We start from the raw sequence: 21754 nt of genomic DNA on the forward strand, positions 1-21754 counted from the left end.
TGCGTTCTAGCTGGGCTTTTGCCTTTCTCATTTCCTCTCTGCACGACCTAACGAGATCCCTGTACTCTTCTTGAGTTGCCTGCCCCTTCTTCCGCAAGTGGTAAATTCTCCTTTTTTTCCTGAGTCCCAGCAAAAGCTCCCCGTTCAGCCAGGCCGGTCGTCTTCTCCGCCCGTTCTTCTTGCGGCGTACAGGGACAGCCTGCTCCTGCGCCTTTAAGACTTCCTTCTTGAAGATCGTCCAGCCTTCCTGGACCCCTTTGCCCTTCAGGATGGTCTCCCAAGGGACTCTCTCAACCAGCGTCCTGAACAGGCCAAAGTCCGCCCTCCGGAAGTCCATGGTAGCAATTTTGCTGCCTCCCCTCCTTACTTCACGGAGAATTGAGAATTCTACCATTTCATGGTCGCTAAGCCCAAGACGGCCTCCGACCACCACATCTCCCACCAGTCCTTCTCTGTTTGTAAACAGCAGGTCAAGCGAGGCACCTCCCCTGGTAGGCTCACTTACCAGCTGTGTCAGGAAGTTGTCTTCCACACACTCCAGGAACCTCCTAGACTGCTTCCTCTCTGCCGTGTTGTATTTCCAGCAGATGTCCGGGAAGTTGAAGCCCCCCACGAGAACAAGGGCCAGCGATCGAGACCCCTCTGCCAGCCACTTGCAGAACGCTTCATCGGCCTCTTCATCCTGGTTGGGTGGTCTATAACAGACTCCCAGCAGGATATCTGCCTCGTTGGCCTTCCCCCTCATCCTTACCCATAAACACTCAACCATATTAAGCATTGTTCCTGAGATGGCAGAATAAAGTACCAAGGTGAGTCTGAAATAAGATGCTTAGCCCAGAATAACACTTTTCTTTTTCACAGGGATTTGAGAAACTCACATTAAAAAGCTAAAGGCACTTCAAAAGTAAGGAGGAAAAACCCAAACCCAAAGTACCGTTAAGCTCACTCTTGGTTCTCTTTTCCCTGAAAATTACCCTACTTCAGACAGTAGTGTTTACTAAACAGTACGAGGTAAAGCTGTAAATGGCACTGATCACAACATCATTAAGCAGCACGGAAAGTGCCAGCAGGCACCAGAGAGACAATGGCACTGACTCAGGGCAACGTTGCACATCCCTAGGTGTGAATGGAGGGCACATGGACTGAAATGCTCTGACCAAAGTTTCAAAGCAAACTACTGCTGTGCTTTACCTTGCTCTTTCTTAATTTATCAAATCAAGTTAAAACTGGCAATTAAATTGGTTAATTTTATGTTATTGGATGAGTGAGGCAAGACATACTAGAAAGACTGACTTGTAAGCTAGGATCCACAGATTCTCCGAGCAGTCTCTCAGGATGGATAGATATTTCTGCCATACACAATAATCCACTAGCAACAGTAATCGAGAAACGTCATGTTTGAAATCCAAGTTAAAAAGAAGCCTTTTTAAACTGGAACATGTCTGAATGCATTTAAATAATTCTGGATTTGCAAACAAATTGTTCTTAATGTACTTACGTGTTGGTGTTGGAGGTAGCAGCCGTCTCCTGGGAGATCTTTTTGTATCGAAACAGGTCTGTGACTCATCTTCCTCAAAAAAACCATGTGGGTGATGGTAGCCTTTTGGTCTCTCAAAATCTGAGTCATGGCAGTGATATCTACAGTGGTAATCATATATATGCCTGTGTTTAAAATACAATAGAGAAAACGTTATTTCAGTCAGTTTCTGTAAATTGATCTATTGGATTTCTTCTAGAAGATTTTCAAATCTACTCTTTCTCCAGCAAGATATCCAAACGTTACATTATATAATTACACAACTCAATTTTAAAATCCAGTTTCTGCATGCAAACTGATTTTGAGATAGCAAGCATACACTTTTGTACTAGTATAGTTATATAGTAAGTTCTCAGGTGAAATTTTTATCAAATTATATTTTCAATGAAGTTATTCTTACCAGTACAGGCTAAAATGTAGGACCTCAGTTGTACACTGCTTAAAAACAAATAAATAAAAATACTCTGTTCTACTCCCACCACGCTCTCTTGTGAACCCTGGGAAGCCTCTGAGCATGGAAACTCAGAGAATGGAATTAAGCCTTTTACATTCCGGATACTTCTCTTGTCGAAAATCAAATCTTGTAAGGCTATAATTTGACTGTAATTATCATACCAAAAAATTAGTGACCTGAGAATTCCGTAGAATTTCGCTTTCATGCAAATCTTAGATTTTATGCAAACCAACAAGATGCAAATTAGGGTGCCAATCTTGCCAGAATTCAGATGGCAAAGAAAGGCAGTAGAGGAGGAGGAGGAGGAGGAAGAGAATTCAGCATGTCTGGCACTTGTGCATATGCACTTATGGATCCAAGATAAAATGGCAATAAAGTCCTCTACTTCTGGGCTGGACTTCAAACTAAAAATCTATTGACAGAAGTGGAGGGTATTTTTGAGAAGTTATTGAATTTATTCAGCAGAAGGGAAACATAGCTATTGTAAGGAAGATGAACACAATCTACTCAAGATCTTGTAAATGCATATGTCTTTCTACATCATAATGAGAAGGTGAATATTATGGAATTAAAAAAATCACAAGATATTTGGGAAAAAGGTGCATTTAATTTTTTTTTTTAAATAGGAAGCCTTTCAGTATTACCAAATATAGGTTGTGTTCCATGGCAGGTTGATACTCAGAAAACACCAGAACAATCTCACATTTTAAAGACTAAATCAGGAATATCAGGCAGGACTTCCTCCCAAAGTAGCACCCAACCATTGCCTGAACAACTGGAAACCTATCATTTACGTACAGGAGTGGTCCCAAGGCAAAGTTAGGATCTGCCCTGTTGCTGAAGCTGTCGCTGCCTGAAGCCAACGGCACAGTGCTCAAATCAAACTAATTTGGTAACGCTCAAAGCTGAACTAACTTGGGAGCCACTCTTCTAAAGTTAGAAAAACCCATCCCAGTCCATTTCTGAAGAAACTGCGTGAAATAAAGTTTCAGAGAAAAGCTGAAATTTACCAAAATTAAATCAAGGCCTTTTCTTCTTAAATCTGAAATTAAGATATTGAATGCAAAGATCACGGGGGTTAAACACACAGGATCAGGCAAGAGTTGTTAAAAAACACTACTGGGCCTTGGAAAAACCCTACTGGACAGAAATACTATAATTAACTAGGATACTATTCCTAAGTTTTGGCCAAAGAAAACAGAAATGAGTTAGAAAACTGAGAGGAAACAGGTCACAAAACTAGAATTCCGCAGTTACAGTAAGGAGCCTCAGATTAATACAAATTTAGACATTATGCAGTATTACAAATTTGTAAGAAACGCTAGTTGTTGACTGAAATTCAATTGATGGCATTTCCATAAAGCTTGTGAATAAAACTTAAAAAACATCTACTCCAAACATATAAAGGCCAGGACAACTATGACAGTGTTAAGTGTTTGCACTAAGGAGACAAAACATGGTGCCAAGAGGAGGATTATTAATAAAGAGGTATAATGAGAATTTGCAAAAGGAAGTCGTCCAATTCTTTATTGGTCCAGCTAGTACTACCTTATGATCTCAGTCCATAGTTACCAGTTTCACCTTTCTTTTAAGTTAAATTAAAAGAAGAAAACCCTTTCTAAAAGCTCCTCTCTCTGAGCTTGATCCTTCTTCCATTGTACGTGAAATTTTATTTATAAATGAAATGATTCTTTGGTTATGCACTATCTAGTTTATACTCAGTTCAAAGGAAATTTGTGCTTTCCTTTGAATTTGGTACAGAAGTTTTGCTGGACTCGGCACATGACGCCAAATACAGAAGATCCTTGGTACACACACTATTCCCATTCACCATTTTACTTGCCAGCAGTTGTGGAGTATTAACTTCATCAGAGAATTTTCAGTATAAGTGTGCTTAGTGACGTCTTTACAGATATGTACCTAATTTATTGAAATATTTTTCCCAGTGTAACAAATATCCTCACCTGCTTCCTGACAACATACTGTCTTCCTCATAATATTCTTCTCCACTAAAATATTCCTGCTCTCTCAAATAATGATCGTCATTGCAATAGTCTTGAACTTCATGTTCTTCGCGGCGAATAGTAGGTCGACGCCCATCACCAGAGTCAGATCTGCAAGTAGCAAACAAATATTTATATTTTTTTATACTTTAGTTATATAAATTATATATTGTATATTTTATGCACAGTTCTTTCAATGTGCTTCTGGGGGGGGCGGGGCGGGAGACAAGCATTAATAACACTCTCGTCAGAATGTGATGTTATAGTAAATTGCACAGGACTGCAATTCAGAACATGACTATTTTATCTGTTTCTTAAAGGTGACCTCCCTTTATTTCCTTATGGTACAAATAAGAAAATAATTAATATGGGGATACTCCATGAAGTCAAATACATTCAAGACATTTTTACAAAATATAAATTCAGAATACTTTGAAGAAACACAGCCTCTCTCAAATGTCTGAAGTTTGCCAAATGGCTAAAATATTAAGGAGGTAATACCACTCACTGAGGTATTCCAAGAAAAATCTGAAATGGATGTGCAAATCTAGACATTAAAAACTAGCACTTAATGTACCTTTAGCAATGCACTTCAAATAACACAATATATCCTATTTTTAAAAGCTGTCTTAGAAAATATTCAGACATAAGACCAGGAAAGATTTTGGAACCCCTAGAAATGGAACTGTACACGTTAATATTTATCAAAGCTAAACCCAGTGTTTTTTCCAGTCTTCACAAGTCAATTTTAAACAAGGGCTACCATCAGGTGTGATCTTTTGCCTGCTGAAAACTGCACAAACCTGCCAGGACTCTTAAAAGGGCTTGAATTAATTTTGAATTTCACCAGAAGTTTATCCTTTTAGAACAGGCAGTGGAAAATTTGACTTGGAAATCGTCACTTAAGTTATTCAGCACATGCATTGTCATACAGTTAATTTGAAAATTGTACTGAAGAAAAAGAAAAAGACAAAGAAAAAGAAAAAGAAAAAAAAAGAAAAAGAAGGAAAAAAGAACAAGAAAAACTACTTCGTCCTCTTCAATTATGTCAGAACAATATCAACTCACCTAATATATGTTTCATAGTAGCGGGTTCTATCCAGGTAAGCCATGAAAATAAGGAGAAAGCTATTTTAAAATCAGGTAGTTTAGAGAAATTCATTGGTGATTACAATGTCTGTGCTGTAACTAATAATTTCACTTCACAGAAAACTACTACTTTCAAACTTTATTAGTTATATACATTTCCCATACATCAGAGCTATATTTTAAATACGTTTCATACATCAGTAGGCAACAGAAATGAAGCTAAATATACAAATTAGTTTCACGTAGCATAAGTTTTCTTACAGTGTACTTGTAATATATAAACTTATTTAAAAGCAAATACATATTTGTAAGTTTACCTCCTACTGCTTGGCCTTCTACGCTTCTCATGATCAGTTCTGGAGTATGAATGGTAACCGTTTTCAGCTCTGCGCTCACGATTTCCAAAAGTTGTGTGTTTTCCATGAACAACTTTGGACACGTTGGCATTATTGAGATTGGCATTTGTTGAGTTTGGAACTTGCTTTCCTACTGAGTTGTGATTATGATGATTGTGGTATACAGAATTTCCTGCCTGAGGATAGATATTTTTCTCAGTATCACTTGCAGATGGAATTGAAGGCCGCTGAACATGTAAGGGACGGTGTGTGGTGTTGATCTGTTGAAATGAATCTCGTCTGTCACTGCTAATATAGTTTATATGGTTGCCAAAGAGGGCACCATTCCTCTGTTTTAGGGGAAGAGAAAGAAAAAATTACATCAGATACCTTAACAGAACAGATTTTAGACAGTGATAACTTAATTTTCTCTCCTACATGCATACAAAAGTAGCAATTCAAATAAGCTGTGCTTTTTCTTCCTAATTTTATGATGCTTCAGGTGGGATCTCCTGAAGCGATAGAGATGTGATTGTGATAATGACAATATTTGTATTTCAGAGTTAAATCCACATTATGCTGTGATCATTATTCTTTTTCCATACAACTAAATGTGACATACAGATTTCTCCACATTTTATTACGCAGGAGAAACCTAGATTTCCATACACGAACATGCACCAACTTCCTCAGAAAGGGACGTGTCTGCTTAATTTTTGAGAACACTTATTCTCTCCTGTTCTCCCAGAGCATCGGTTTGCAACAGGCGTCACTCAGACAGGATGGAGTGCCATGCAACAGCTTGCAAGCATATCTCAAGTAGGTAACATTAAGCTTCAGTGCTTCCATTCCTTCTTCTTGCAGAGGTACAAGAAAGAGTAGTAACTCTTTATTAGCCCTGAAGAGTGTAATGGATGGTGAAAGAGAGAATGAAGTGCTAAGTTATGACTATGACATGCAGCTCTCTTTTACATCTGACCCAGATTAGGTAGCCTCCCTGTCTAGCCAGGTGTGGGTCTTGGATGACAGCAGTCTGTCTTGAAGCTCAATCTAGGAAAGACAGGAGGTAATGATGGTTGGCAGAGAAATGCATCTACTGATGCATGTCTCCAGTGCCACATCCTCCTTTTTTGCAAAGGACAAGAGCAAGCTATTTTTGACATAATTACTGCAGAAGCATGCTTTTACATCTGCTTCTTCTGAAATGCTTGTGAAAAATTAAGTTTTCTTGCTGACTGACAAATGGTTTGCAGATCGCTCCTGGTTATAATACCAACTTTATGTGTTCACCATTAGACTGGATATCTATAGCGTAAAAGAGGAAAACTAATCTTTTTTTCTGATTGGTTCTTACTGACATCCCTCACAGGAAATCGGAAATGGCATTTATATTTATTTGACTTCTGTGTAAGTAATCCAGGCATTCACTTTAAAATACGCAGCTTTGTGTCTGTTGTGGTTTGGCCGCATAGAATTTCATTCTCTTCTTCCTATCTACCACTGCAGAAGTTAAGACACTTCCAGTCTACCCTTGCCACTATCAAAATCTGAGATGGCAAGGTTCATACCTTTTCTTAGGATTTGCTTAAGAAAAAAAGAATTAATGAGAAAGAATTAGGGGCAGGAGAATCACCCTGCAGGAACTGCTTCCTAAATTTATTATGAGATGCAAGTGTCCTGCTAATACCATTTTTATAGAGAGAGAGATATTAAAAATATACTTATTTATAAAATATTTATGTTGTTCTGGTTTGAGGGAGTTTTATTATTATTATTATTACTGTTATTTTTACTCCATATTCAGGGATAAGCTCATTCTTTAATCTCATATTGTATGATAAAACAATTCATGTAGCTGTGTTCTGACATTACTTTATAAACATCTTCCTCCTCCTCTGGATTGTTTTCCTCTGGTTCATCATCTTGCAAGTCACAGGATATAGCTCGGCGTATTTCAGGGCCAATATCATGAAGTGTCCTTAGTCCTGCCTAAATCAATGACAATATCATAACACATTAGGAATGCAAATTCTTTTTCGTTCTTTAATTACAGGCGTGTAAATTTCTTTTAAAGGACAGTTAACAAGTTTTTGTATCCTGACATCCATAGAGGATGCATCCTACTACAAGTCTTTCTACTGTTATTAACAAAAGGCTTATATTGCAGTACAACCCTGCTGAGGTGATCATGAATTATCATCACAGTGTAGATCCTGACCACTGATGTTTATGGAACCCTATGGAAATAAAATTCATCTTATAATAAAAGTATAAGTAATCAGCAAGAACTATAATAAAATGCATTTCAATGAGATGTATATTTAATGTTAAAAACATGTTTGCAGCCTGTGTCCACAAAGGAAACACAAGGCGATCTTTGCTATTGCAACAGCAGTTTTAGCAGAGCTCAGATGTAAAAGAAAGCAGTGAAATAATTCCAGCTCATCTGCACTGCACTGTGATATGCAGATATTTGATTTGAAACTTTAGGACAGAAAACCATCTAGCTACAGTAACATGGACCTCAGCGTATATCAGTTCATATTCCTCTCAAGCCTGCTACCACAAGCAACCTTTAGGAAAAGGGATAATGCTGAAGCTGCCAAGGACAGACCTGCACATGAGAGAGGAAACAGACATCATACTCGGGGCCAAGAATTCAGTGCTTTTGTGTAGGCCTTACCTACTTCAAAAAGGAGATATTTTTCCTGTTTTAACTCCGGCTGTCATGGTCCGAAGCAAAAAACACAATCTTGTTCTTCCCAACTCTTTCTTTTATCTCCTCAGGTTCAGAAGAAATCAAAGATTTGTTTGTTTAGCCCTTTACTAACACTACACTCACACTACTAATAATCACGCACAGCCCTTGGCTCCATTCTTGATTATGATCTAAAAGTCTGATTTATTATTTTTCTGCATTTTTTGATGCAGACGAGGGCTGTTCCAGCCCATCAGAGCTGCACTTCTATGGCATGACATTGCATGTTACTCGCCCTGGGGTGGCATGAAGGTATGTAGAGAATATTGCATGTCTCACAGCTCCAGAAGGAGCTGAAGGACCTTGCAGGGCACCAAACGTGGCTTGGTCCCATTCATGCTGCCTATCACACGTTGCCTGGAGAACACCACAGCATCGCAGTCAGGTTTCAGCTCAAAACGGAAATAGTTGGTTTGCTGCGGAGCAAAATGGCATTTATGCAGTGTGGGCAATCAGAACTGGAAAGGGATGAACCAAAAAGCTTTGTATCTAACAGTGTAGATTTATTATAGGCTCCTTTTCAGGTTTCACTCATATCAGTATTTGACTTCCTGAAAACGGCGCTTGACTAATCATATTAGCTACGTGTATTTGGCAATTGTACTTTCTTCCTCAGGGATGAACTTTGAGAGTTATGCTATAATTGAACAAGGCTCTAAAAATAATTTCCTAGTGAGTTAATATACAATATACATTTCATTAATACATTGTGCTTTCTCCCACTTCTTATGCTAATTGCATAGTCAAAACCTTAGCAAGGTTGCTAATGTCATCATTTTGTAAGGTGCTAAAGGGAAGTAAAATTAACACTTTAAGGTACAGATTTTGAAGTAGAAGACCAAAGGCTGCTATTTATTTAGCAGAGACAAAGGCAGTATTTATTTAGCAGAGGATTACTATTATATTTTGGTAATTCAATCATTAGCAAGAATATTCACTTGCATTTCATGCTCACTACCTGCTTATTTAATAGCAAAGAAAACCAGAAAGAACAAAAAACCCCAAAGCTACGCTGGCACTTTAACATAAAAATAAACTGAGGTTAGTATGAACAGAATACAATGCAAGAACTACTAACATAAGAAAATAAGCATGCAGAAAAATAGCTGAATAGACCTACACTATAGCAGTGAACATAAGAGACATAGTAGTCAAGTCTCGATTCCCCAGTGTTACGTATCTCCATAGAGCCCATCTTCTAACGCTGAAGCTGAGTGCACTGCTCTACAAGTACACAAAAGCTCTGTGCTTTCAGTCAAACCCAGGCTCCCCTCAAGCTCAGCCTTCCTGTGAACACAACACGCTCAGACAGCAGTATTATAAATTTTACCCCTGGCAAAAACTACTAGCTTATATTCCTCCCTGCCAAATTGTGACAAAGTCCCACATATGCCTAAAAGCTGAGAAAAGCCATGTGTTTGGCAGCAACATATTCAATAGTAATTTAATTTTGATTATATTTCCAACCGCCTTCTGGTTTACTTCTTGGTGAATTACTCCTTTACTCAAGAGAAAGCAGGCAGCTTTTATCATCTCATCTCTCTTCAGTAATACTCATTTTCGTGTAACAGACCTCTTGCAATGACACAGTCAACAGCGTAAGACTAAAACCTGGATCACCTTATGTAAAAGCATATGTTAGTTAAACTAAACCGATCAGCTTTATTCACTCACAGCCAGTACAGAAGCCACAGGTTCTACAAGCAACATCTGCCTGCAGAATTACAATATTCCTCCACTTACTTGCTCTAACAGAACTACCTACAACAATTTCTGTCATTAAAATGACTACTCCCATGTACTGCCTCATTTTACCTGGTGTAATCTGAAAGTATTCTAAGTTTTCTAAGAACAATTTTTATGACAGGAGAGCACCACATAGTGAGACAAATTCTCATGCTGAGCTCTTACCGATAAGACAATCCTTCATTAGATCAGTCAGCTACCACTGAAGGGGGGCTGATGTAAAAGTGCAGGAATTGGTACTTATACATGAGCAGGAAGATCCCTCGCCTGAACCGCATTTAACGTCTTGTGTGAAGGTCGTAGAGGTAGCATGGACTGATAGAACATTTCACTTTACCTTCAAGCACTTCAGAACCAAATCAAGGATCTCTTAAATAAAAGATGACACACAAATATCAAACCAACCTTCCCCAGATCTCTCCATTTGCTTACAGGGAAGAAGAGTCCTTCTGATACACATTTCCCTATACAACGTTGCCCATTTTAGTCTACCCAGCAAGAACCCTAGAGACATTATAATGCACAAGAGGGCAATGGGAGTATATGTTGTCCTCCGTTTGTGAAGTTCTAAAAACCGCTACATTTAAATTTGAGATAATTTCTTCTCTTACAAAAAAACTGAGTAGATGGGACTTTTCAAGAAGAGAGCCTGGATAGTGATTTGTCTACATTTGACAGAGGCGTGCTTGTTTCTTTTTCATTACAACTGCTTAAGTTCTTAGGAGGCAATTATTTCTCTAAGTAGAACTTTTTAAGAGCTTTTGTTGTTACTACATATAATGATTCAAGACTAGCCACACTCCTGAAGCATCATAATATAATGACTTTCCAAAAAAAAAGTCAAATTTGAGTGTAATACAGAAATTACTTCCTCACAATCTTTGAGCATGGCTTATCAGAGCTGCAGAGGAAAGGCAATCACAGCTAAATCCTCTTTACTTTCCCCAAATGGAACAATGAGTAGACACTAAAGACAAATATAAGAACTTTCATAACATTTCCTTTGGCTGGTAAAGGTTACAGGAAGGGTCACACTCTCTCTAGTCTCCCTTATATCCTCATTTTTTTATGGCAGACTCTTAATCCCTGAAGATTTTCTCATGTCCAGAGAATTCTCGCCTTTTCTTAAAGGAAGCTTCAAGATTGTTTTATGCCATTTCAGCAGTAAAAAACACCTTTAAATTTTTTCCCTAAATAAGTGGAAATGTGAATAATAAATATTGATTTATTTCCTATTTTTTGAGGACAAAAATACCATTCACATCATTTCAAGAAGCAAGGGGCCAGTTCTGCCATCATATATACATCTAATATCCATCTCAGCTCACCAGACTGAAAACCTGCCTGGTTCACAAGGCTGTTAAATCAGTCAGGTGGATCACATTTCTAAGAAAATGTGTTTAATAATCCCAGTATATTGCAGAACACAGAATGGTTCAGTTCTGTTCATCTCCAACTTTCCAACACAGAGTATTATTATTTGCTATACACAAAATATCTTTGCCTAATGTACCTGTAACTGGAAAAAATATGTATTTTTTTCTCACATTTACCCTATACCTTTCAGCAAATTTTGTTTTCATCAAAGACACTGGAAGATGAAAGGGTCTAACAGAACAGATAAAACATGCAAGAGATGTTTAGGCACCAGTTCTGCAGGGATAACATTGATCAAAACTGCATCACTGAATAATTCATGCTGTTCTGCAAGAGGACATCTGTTGTTTCTGCTCAGGTTTTTCTATTTTGTTGTTGTTTCTTTGAAGTAGAGGAAGACAAGAGATTAACGCTACCGTGTTTCCCTCCAATTCTATTCTAGAGATTTCACTAGAAGTTTGCAAAAGAAGTTATTTCTTATTCAGACACTTCCTCTCTAAAATTTAATTTTTTATGCCTTCCTTACTTAATTTTTTCCTTGTAGGCATGAGAAAGATGAGACGTATCAGACCACTGACACACAGTGTGCTGAACAACATAATTACATATTAAACCCAAGCATGTCTTTAAATAGGTTCTCCTGTAAATGCACAAGATGACTTCAAATTAACATGATAATTCTGTGCAGCTGTGCTTTATGAGGCATAATAGCACCTGCAATGTTTTCAAGATGGCATGAGGCACTAATACACCAGTGCTGTGTCCTAAATAGCATCTCAAGAGACAATTAACAATGCCCCTGGCTCTGACACAGGATTGAGATGACACACATGTGCTTTCAAATGCTGCAATAATAGAGCTGTAGGAGTCCCTCGGTGAGAAAAAATGTCATATGACTAGTAACTGTATTTCTGAATTGGTCATTTAGAGAGAGATAAGCTTAAAGATGCTTGAAAAGCACCTCACACCAAAACATCAAAACATTTAAAAGTTAAACATTAAAACATTAAACAGTTAAACATTCTAAAAAGTCTATTTTTAACAAATGCCAAATAGATTTTAAATCAATTTTCCACATCTATAGTATGCATAAAACATAGTAACACCATTTTAGATATATGTCTTATATTAAGACATTTGTGTATAATGCAAGACTCCAGAGTCATGACTTCTAGAAGAACATTTAAATGCTTATAAATACTGGAACTACAAAAAGATAATTTTCCCTATATCTAAACTCAGCCCACACCCATTTTGAGATACAGTGCAACCTACATATAGATGCAGTTTAAGCTTAGTTTAAGAAGTGCAAGCACAATATCCTTATTTAAATAAGAAGAATCACTATCACCTACACTATTTCTGGTCATGTAAAATACACAACGCTCCCTCTTTTGAGGCATCTTATAGTGATACCAGGAAACGGAAGAGACACTTCTAAGCTTTCCTTCATGGATTTTAGAAGAATGATGGATATTTAAGTATACTGCTATATAAACTCACTGGATCTGAAATAAGGCATAAACATGAATTCTAAATACTTAGGTCTTCAGAGCTTCAGAATACTGAAAGCCTATGACTCTGAAAATGTCCATATAAACCATTACATTTGTAGATAATGAACATGTTTTTACTACCTGCTTATTTAATAGCAAAGAAAACCAGAAAGAACAAAAAACCCCAAAGCTACGCTGGCACTTTAACATAAAAATAAACTGAGGTTAGTATGAACAGAATACAATGCAAGAACTACTAACATAAGAAAATAAGCATGCAGAAAAATAGCTGAATAGACCTACACTATAGCAGTGAACATAAGAGACATAGTAGTCAAGTCTCGATTCCCCAGTGTTACGTATCTCCATAGAGCCCATCTTCTAACGCTGAAGCTGAGTGCACTGCTCTACAAGTACACAAAAGCTCTGTGCTTTCAGTCAAACCCAGGCTCCCCTCAAGCTCAGCCTTCCTGTGAACACAACATGAACATGGAAGCACAATTAAATTGAACTTGGGTAACATATTAACCCCTCAGCTGATGCCTACTAGAGGCTGTTTTTCTTTTTTTTCTTTTACTGTTTACTGCAGGGCTGATATTACTTATAAAATCTGCAGAGAGAAAAAAGCATAGTTTAATGTGAAACACGTTCCCAAAATCAAATTCAGCTCAATAAATCAGTGCTTTTGTGTACTTGTGATGTGAAGGGAAATATCCTTTAACTTTTATTTGTATGTATTAACAAAGAGTGTTACATGTAAATAAATGTGAAATAGAGATGCAAACGTTACATAGTTTACAGTAAGTATTTTCCCTAGGAAAAATGGTGTAGAATTAATTCATTCACTCTAAGTACTTGACAAAAGTAATTAAACTTGTTCATGCTTCACTTAACATTTATTTTACTAGCAATGTGACTACTGTTTGGCTCAATACAAATTTCCATCACTACAAAAAGACATCTCCTAAACTACCGCTATAAATATAATTTTGTTCTGATTTTACCCAGAAAATATATTTGTTCTCACTGCTTAAGTATCAGTCAATAGCATAAGAAAGGCACTGTGAACCCTAAGGAATTTTTTTTCTCATGTCCTAGGAGCATATATAACACCACAAAAACGATAGTAGATAGCTAACATGAACTGGTCACCTATCATTTCAGAACCACTTGCTTTTCTTCCCTTCGTAAGGAGTGAAAAACCCTGGGTCTGCAGAAGACAGACTGTTGTAATTCCAAGGAATATTGTTATTTCATTTCTGAAGATGTTTTTGGTGACAATATGCAAGTTTAGACAAACTGCTGTTGGTTATAATTTGAAGTGTCCTTTTCTGAGTGAGGAGGAATTTGAAATTTCATGGCAAAAAGACTTTACTGAATGCCTGAGCAGATAATCTCCTGAGACCCATTTCACTTTCTAGAGTGCTTCCTCTTCTCTGATTACATGTACCCAAACAGCAGCCTGTGTTAGGCTAACAGCAAATGCCACATCCTTGAGGAAAAACTGAGCTATACAGAATAAAAATCACCCTGAACGCAATTATTGTGGAGTAAGAAGGGGAATTCCTGCCTGCTGCATGCTCTGGCATTCACAAAGACAATCTAGCTTTGCAGGGAGCTCCGTTCTAATCTCCTAACTCAGCCCAAACTTTAATTGGTTCTCCTCTCCCCCAAACATTTCTCAAACCCAGTATCAGAAGAAGCTGTTTGCTTTATTCCATTTGGGTCGAGGTTCTGGCCCCAAAATGGTGAGGGGGCTGCCAGTGACATTCTCTTGACACAGTACGCAAGTTTTGGTCTCACGCAACCAAATAAAATTCAGGCAAAGGATGAGATTTTCACAGTTTCATCTGTTAAAACTCCTAAAGTCATAATGACAAAAAAAAGTATTCTGTACTTATTCTAGTGTTAATTCAGAAGCTGCTGATTTTACAGCTTCTACACTGTCCCCTGAGAGGCAGACACAGCCACTCCTCACACTGCAGCGCCTGGAAGAGTCTGATCAAATGCTGGACACGGTTGAATAAAATCTCTTACAGAAGTAAATGTCTGCCCAACCACCACTATCAGTTTTCCTTTTCTTTCTCTAGTTTATCCTGTTACACTACCATTACACTGCGGAAGAGCCACCTGCATAGTGCAAGGGGCATCAAATTAAGGACCAAGTATCACTACCTTGCAGAGAGAGAAATTCAAGTAGGCTAAAGAGAAATGGAAGGGGAAAAACAAATAATTTTAACAACAGGTGTTTTTTAAGCTCTGCTAGTTTTCCTGTTAGAGAATTCAGTATCAATTTCAAATGTATTCAGTCTTGTCACTAATCAAGATCAACTATAACATCCTCTTACTTAACAGTTTCAAAAGGACAGAGGCAGCAGATTTAACAGCACTGCATGAAAAGTGCCGCTCATTTCAAAGCGAAAGCAGAATCAAGTGCAACTCCTTTAAAGAACTGCTTTGATTTTGTTGGCAGAAAGGCAGGGTAACTCCCCATTAACTATAAAACTCTCAAAACCTTGGAGGGGAAAACCCGCACCTTATTTTTTCATTTTTTTCTTGATGTTTTGCATCGCTTGATGTCTTTGACATCAGAGAAGCAGCAGCCAAGAGGATTTCTTTAGTGGGATTCCCTGTTTGTGCACATCTTTATCACTGATGTCAGATACATAAATATCATCTGGGCTGGGTAGTTAATACATACTGCAAGTTATGACTATTTTTGTTTTGTTTTATAGAGCAATACAGTAAAGGAAGAACCTAAAGCAATAGAAAACATTTTTCACTAGTTTGAATTTTTCAAACACCTGAAATTAAATTTGAGAGTGTTAGCATTGTAACTTCAACTAGAAGTAATTAAGGATGCAAGAGATGTGTATTTAAGAAAGCAAGGTTAAGTAAAACAGTTAATTCAGAAAGCCTAGGAACCCTATTAATTATTTCCTCAAGCCATTGAGCCTCCCCTAACTCAAAACTGCTTTTCAATAGCTACGTGACTATACATAACAAAATATTCTTTACAAGTAAGAAAAAAGTACATCCTTTGCATTCTTCAAAAGTCAAAGGATGATAAAAATTTCTTGAAGTTTAAGAGTATTTTATTGACAAATATACACTAATAACTGGTTCAAGTGGGATTAAGAGGCTTGATAAAGTCAATTTTGCTGTAGTAATTTGTCTGTAAAGTGCTGGAAAAACATTTTGATGTCAATATAACTGCACACATAGAATGCTTTTATCTAGTGAATTGCGAATGACAGAAAAGGCCTTTGGGAGAAGGGTAAAATTAAGGTGCCATTGATTTTAGTTATTACATCTACTGCCAAAACTTCTTGATCTAACCAAAAAAAGTGTATCTTTTTTACTTAACCTTGAAATTAAACCCTTTTTGCATCTCTATAAAGATAACATCTTCTAAGAACAGTATTTTTACACACGCTCCTTAGTCAGTCTGCCTTCCTGGGTCCACAGATTGAATCTTTAGCTAAATCATGTGGCTTCCAAGGGAAGATTTATTCCCATGCTTGTTGAAGCAGGACTTATTAACATGACTAATGCAGGCCACCATAAAATCTCATTGGACTTTCCTGAGCTCACAGAATTTTGTCCTGTGTTATGCAATTCTCTTCAACTAACTAAAGATGGTGTCAATGACTCCTTATCTCTTATACTAGATTTTTTTGAAGTGCTTTTCTTGCTGAAAACATTACTTTTTATGACCTTGAATTCTAGTTGTAGTATTGTGAAGATTTTGCTTTGCAGTTCTACAAAACTTTTTATCTTCCATGTCAAAGTTCTTAAATTATTGCACATCATTTCTCTGCCTATGTTAACATAAGTCATTCCATCAGAAACAGCAGCATGAGAAGTAAATGTTTTAAACAGTTTTAGCTAAAAGCAAGGCATCCAACTTAATATCCTAGAGTATAACTAAAGGACTAGTAAAAAAAAAAAAGTAGGCATAACTCTCTCGGAAGAAGCAGTGCCTTAGACCATTTGACAGTTACATGGTTTTCCCTTCAGTATCTTCAAAAGTACTAAACAAAACTATCATAAAAACAAAAAACCCAAAACCCCAACAAAATACCACTGAGAACATGAGGAATAAAGGAAGGCAAAGAGGAGTGATACATGTTAAAAAAATTCTGTTACATTCTCATAAAACAGGGAAAATGGCAACATCCATTAATTCTTGCCTCAACAGTTGCCATGAGAATTAAAAAACAGAATGGGTTTTGTCACAAGGAGCGTATACCTTCTCTCTCAAGGTGGATGTTTACTCCTTGAAGCCAGGAAAAGAGTGACGTGGCCAGCTACAGGAATCAGCAGGATTATAAAACTGTAACTCACCTCTTGCTTCATACAACAGTTAGGAATGGATTGTAAAGCTTGATAACATGTTGTTTTCTCCCTTTCTTGCAGGAGAAAGGCAATAAGGAAGGTCAGGCTAGATAATGCAGCGATTGCAGGGTTTATGAGATACTTAGGAAGCATGTTCTTAACTAATTAACTAGTTCCGCAGGTAATTCCAACTACCGCAAGGGAAGTTACAAATGTCAGCAAAAGTACAAGAGCATTTATTGCTCATATAGCTTTGGACACAAACTGGAACAGGTGACATTGCTTTTTATCTGCTGGTTTGATTGAGGGTTTTGCGACATGACAACTGATCTGCAATAGGGCGAGATGTTGATGAGAATATGAAAATACAGTTGGTCTTGTTCTTTACAAATAGAAGAACCGGATGGCTGGAAAGTCTTTTCTTATCATAGCCTGATAAAAATATTTTCCTCATCTTATTTAAAGCTTTAAGCAAACAATTCCTAGTATAGGAAGGTTCTGAATGACAGAGCTTGAAAAACTAGACAGACTTAGCCCAGGTTCTGCTGCTCTCATCTCTTCTGGTAGCCCAGAAAGCAGAAGCTGTTTGCAGTGGTATTATCATGACTACTGGATACTGTGAAATCTTAACTAGTTTAAAGAAGAAACTAAGGAAAAGCTGCTGCTGAAGTCACGTCCCTGCCCTTGTTACAGGAAGTTTCTAATTTCAAAAAGAAAGTTCTCAAAACAATGAAAAGATAAGGTAAACGCAGCCAAGAACAAAAATAAAGGTCCCATATTTACTGGCACATTTCAGTGACAGGAACTCAGGTGTAGCTGAGGATACTTTTCCCCTCCAGAGAGGAGAGAAGGCCGACTAATTTAGTCCTTTTTTTTGTTCACAATCTGTTCCACCCATACGTTAGTAAGCAAAGTCAGGTGCTGCAATACTGGATGCACAGTTTGTATGATTAGTTTACACAGAGATAGATAAATAAAGAGTAAATTCATCTGGATGAACTGGGTAATAAAGATGTAAGTCCACTGTGATTGCTATATGAAGTTCCTTCAGTGGAAGTGTGGCATATATTGACATAATAGTCATCACAATTTCCCTAAGAAATTGGGTAAGAGACAGAGTGATATTGCATGTTTCTGCTTTTCCTAGTATATTGTTTACCAGAGAGATCTGCAAACATTAGTTTACTGAGAGTATCTGAGAGAATAAATGGAAAAATAGCTACTATTAGCTCTCCAAGAACTGAAGTAACAACTTCCTAGTTACAAGCCTTTCACAGATCATTCAACCAAATTTCTGTAGTTGAAAAACAAGTTTAATGGTATACCCATAAATTATGCTGCCAAAAACAGTGGTTAAGAACATAGGTTTTTGAAAACATTGAAGTTTTATAAACATTTAAGCTTTGGACAAAGCAAGTCTGGAACAAAGAGGCTGAAAATGGAGAGACATCATTTTTTTATATATTATAAGGCCAAAAGGATCCTCTGTGATCATTTATATTAACTTCCCTATAATACATCCAGCAGGACTGTTCTCGGGGTGTTGATCAGAAGAAATCAATTCCTTGTTGAAGTAGAACATCTCTTTTAGAAAGATATCCAGGTCTGTTTTAAACCTGTATCCTCATATAATTAATTATTCTAACAAACATGGCATTTTGACTTTGAATTTGACTTGCTGTAGCTTCCAGTATTGAATTATATTATTCCTTTACATGCTGGACTGAAAACCCCTAAGTCTGGGCTTTTTCCCAACCACAGGTTTCAGTTTCTTTGAAATGGCATTTCCACTTTTATTTGGTAAATCAAGTTGAGTTACTACTGATTTGTTAGAAAGACAAAAGTAGAAGAGAGGAAAATGGGGAGAGAGAAAGAAAGAAAGAAATAACCTTCCCATCTACCAGCCTCACTCATTTTATTACCACAGGAGCATTGTTTTAATCAGCAAAAAACTAAGTGCCATGCCTCAAATTCCATACGCCTTTGTAAATTTCTGGCAGAGATTCATGGTAATTTTTTTAGCTGTTCTGAATTCGAAAAATTGTCTAAAGACAGAGGAAGAGCTAATTCCATTTTCATCTTGTCCTCCGTCTTTGTTATTGAACAGGAAGCACGATCTGATAGTAAACAACAGAGCACACTCACATTTGGAAACTCAGTGTTTGTTTCTATATTGTTACAAAAACACAAGTGGAAAACCGTAATACTGTGGCCTAAAACTAACTTTGACTCCTTATGCTCAAATGCTTCTGAAATGAAGAAGTCTGCAAAGTCCTTCCTAAAAATCCGCTGTCTTTCACTTCCCTCTCAACTGTTTCCAGTCTTTTTTTTTTTATCTCTTCCATTCTCCATAATTTTCTTTTCTCTCATGACAGGCAAATATAGTTCATACTGTCCTGCCAAGCCATGTGTTCACACATCCATAGCAAGAATCGTGATGAATTTTTCTCTGCCTGTTGCATCTCATGCTTATGGTGACTTGGAACAGAATGTGTGTCAGAGCTGCCAGCAGAGACATTCTTAGGAAATAGGAATGAAACAAATTACCCACTTAAGACAGCAAAGATCATTCTGCTAGATCAAAGTACAAACCAGCAGGATTTTTAACAAAGCAAACAGTACCTGAATCAGGTTAACACATTCCTCCCCTTTTAGAAAGGGATTTTCACAACATATTCCTAAATTTTGGCATCAGAATAAAAAGCTATCAGAAACATTAAATATCTTTATAGTTTGTTAATGCTACTCAGCATTAACTGAAATTCAGAAAGTCCCAATCCAATAAAAATGGTGCAGCGTATGATGTCTGGAATTATTTGAGGACAGCCTTCCATTTGCCTGTTTCAAAGTTCATAATACAAAGGGTATCGCTGGACAGAAATGTTCAGAATATACTCTTTAGATGACATATACTCTATGGACTGCTTGCTGCAGGCCTGTTGAGAGACAGATGGCCAAATCTATTGTCCTGGTTTCCATTTGATAGCTTATTTTAAGAGACAGACAGAAGTATATGACATTAATGTAGTATGCTAATATTACTTCCTATAAAAGAAATTGATTAATGTGAAGTTCAAAATTTGAAAATATTAAAAAATACTGATAGGAAGGTATTTCACCAGTAATCATAAGTGGAAAAGAAAAAGAACAATGAGAATTAAGAAGAAGAATGATACCATATAAAAACCTCTTTACTATAAGGTAATGCATATTAGGAAGTTTTCCAAGAACTGGCTTATAGCATTGTAGGAACACAAGAAATTAAGGAGTTAAAGCGAAACAAAGAATGGAAATGATAGCTCAGAACTTCATTTATCTGATTCTACACAGTAACTTTAGACTGTGATGTATCAACTAGACTTGCTAAGAAATTTTATAACTGTTGCTACTGTTTGAGTAATCCACAGAGAATAACTTTTTGCACTTACCTTGTTATAGACAGAATAGCAGGATTACATTTTACTTTTCTGACGAATAAGAGCCAAAAGTGTCCCAGCTAAATAAAATCCTTGCAGCACTGCACAATCATCAATATTCATCTACCTGCTATTTCAAGTAAGCTCACAAAATGGTTAGTTAAAAATGTAAAAACAAAATCACCTGCAGAGCAATCGTGGTATTCTTCGCAGGATATTTCCCCACCAGTCCTTGTTCTTTGCGTTTCTTGAATTTCCTAAAGTAGTCCTGTATCAGGAAGGTGGCATAGAACTTCCCCACGGTTACCTCATCATCTAAATGAACAGACCAGACAGATCTCTCCCAAGTCAGCACATTTATTAATAGCCTGTACACTCATATCTGATTTGGGGGGAAAATGTGATGGGTGCAATAGGTACTATGCTTTCAGCTTACAACAATGGAACGTGTAACTAGCTTAAAAGCAATGTTTTAGCAAGCAGTCTAGGCTCAGTCAGTCAAATGAACTCATCCTTAATAAAAAAGAAAATACAATACTTTACCAAATCTCATGTACTTCTAAGTCAAGTTCATGTAAGTTTCTAACAAAACCATAAACATGTTTGTATATGCATTGAAGCCGAAAGACTGGCTTTAGTTACTTGGAATAAACAGATTAAAATAAAAGCTGCTATGACTTACATACACTTAGGTTTATGAAAGGCAGGTCCTGCTTGACTAACCTAATCTCCTTCTATGACAAGGTGACCCACTTAGTGGATGAGGGAAAGGCTGTGGATGTGGTCTACCTAGACTTTAGTAAAGCCTTTGACACCGTTTCCCACAGAATTCTCCTGGAGAACCTGGCTGCTCATGGCTTGGATGGGCATACCCTTCACTGGGTAAAAAACTGGCTGGATGGCCAGGCCCAAAGAGTTGTGGTGAATGGAGTTAACTCCAGTTGGCGGCCGGTCACGAGCGGTGTTCCCCAGGGCTCAGTACTGGGGCCAGTTCTGTTTAGTATCTTTATCAACGAACTGGACGAGGGGATCAAGTGCACCCTCAGTACGTTTGCAGACGACACCAAGTTGGGCGGCAGTGTTGATCTGCTTGAGGGTAGGAAGGCTATACAGAGGGATCTGGACAGGCCCCCAGACGATGGGCCGAGGTCAATCATATAAGGTTCAACAAGGCTCAGTGCCGGGTCCTGCACTTGGGTCACAAC

At 37.5% G+C, this 21754-nt stretch overlaps 1 protein-coding gene across 1 annotated transcript in view; it reads right to left on the reverse strand.

The window, feature by feature from the left end:
- The window catches only part of CACNA1D (calcium channel, voltage-dependent, L type, alpha 1D subunit), a 207631-nt gene that overhangs the window by 9548 nt on the left and 176329 nt on the right, over positions 1 to 21754 (reverse strand). Inside the window, exons 40-45 of the mRNA XM_009334220.1 lie at positions 20734 to 20864; positions 7291 to 7407; positions 5401 to 5768; positions 5063 to 5089; positions 3956 to 4105; positions 1499 to 1662 (exon numbers count right to left, since the gene is read on the reverse strand). Of these exons, the coding sequence (XP_009332495.1) occupies positions 1499 to 1662; positions 3956 to 4105; positions 5063 to 5089; positions 5401 to 5768; positions 7291 to 7407; positions 20734 to 20864 (957 nt within the window). The remainder of the gene's footprint in view (positions 1 to 1498; positions 1663 to 3955; positions 4106 to 5062; positions 5090 to 5400; positions 5769 to 7290; positions 7408 to 20733; positions 20865 to 21754) is intronic.

This window comes from Pygoscelis adeliae, unplaced genomic scaffold (genome assembly GCF_000699105.1).
Source record: "Pygoscelis adeliae isolate BGI_AS28 unplaced genomic scaffold, ASM69910v1 Scaffold411, whole genome shotgun sequence".
Classification (NCBI taxonomy): Eukaryota; Metazoa; Chordata; class Aves; order Sphenisciformes; family Spheniscidae; genus Pygoscelis; species Pygoscelis adeliae.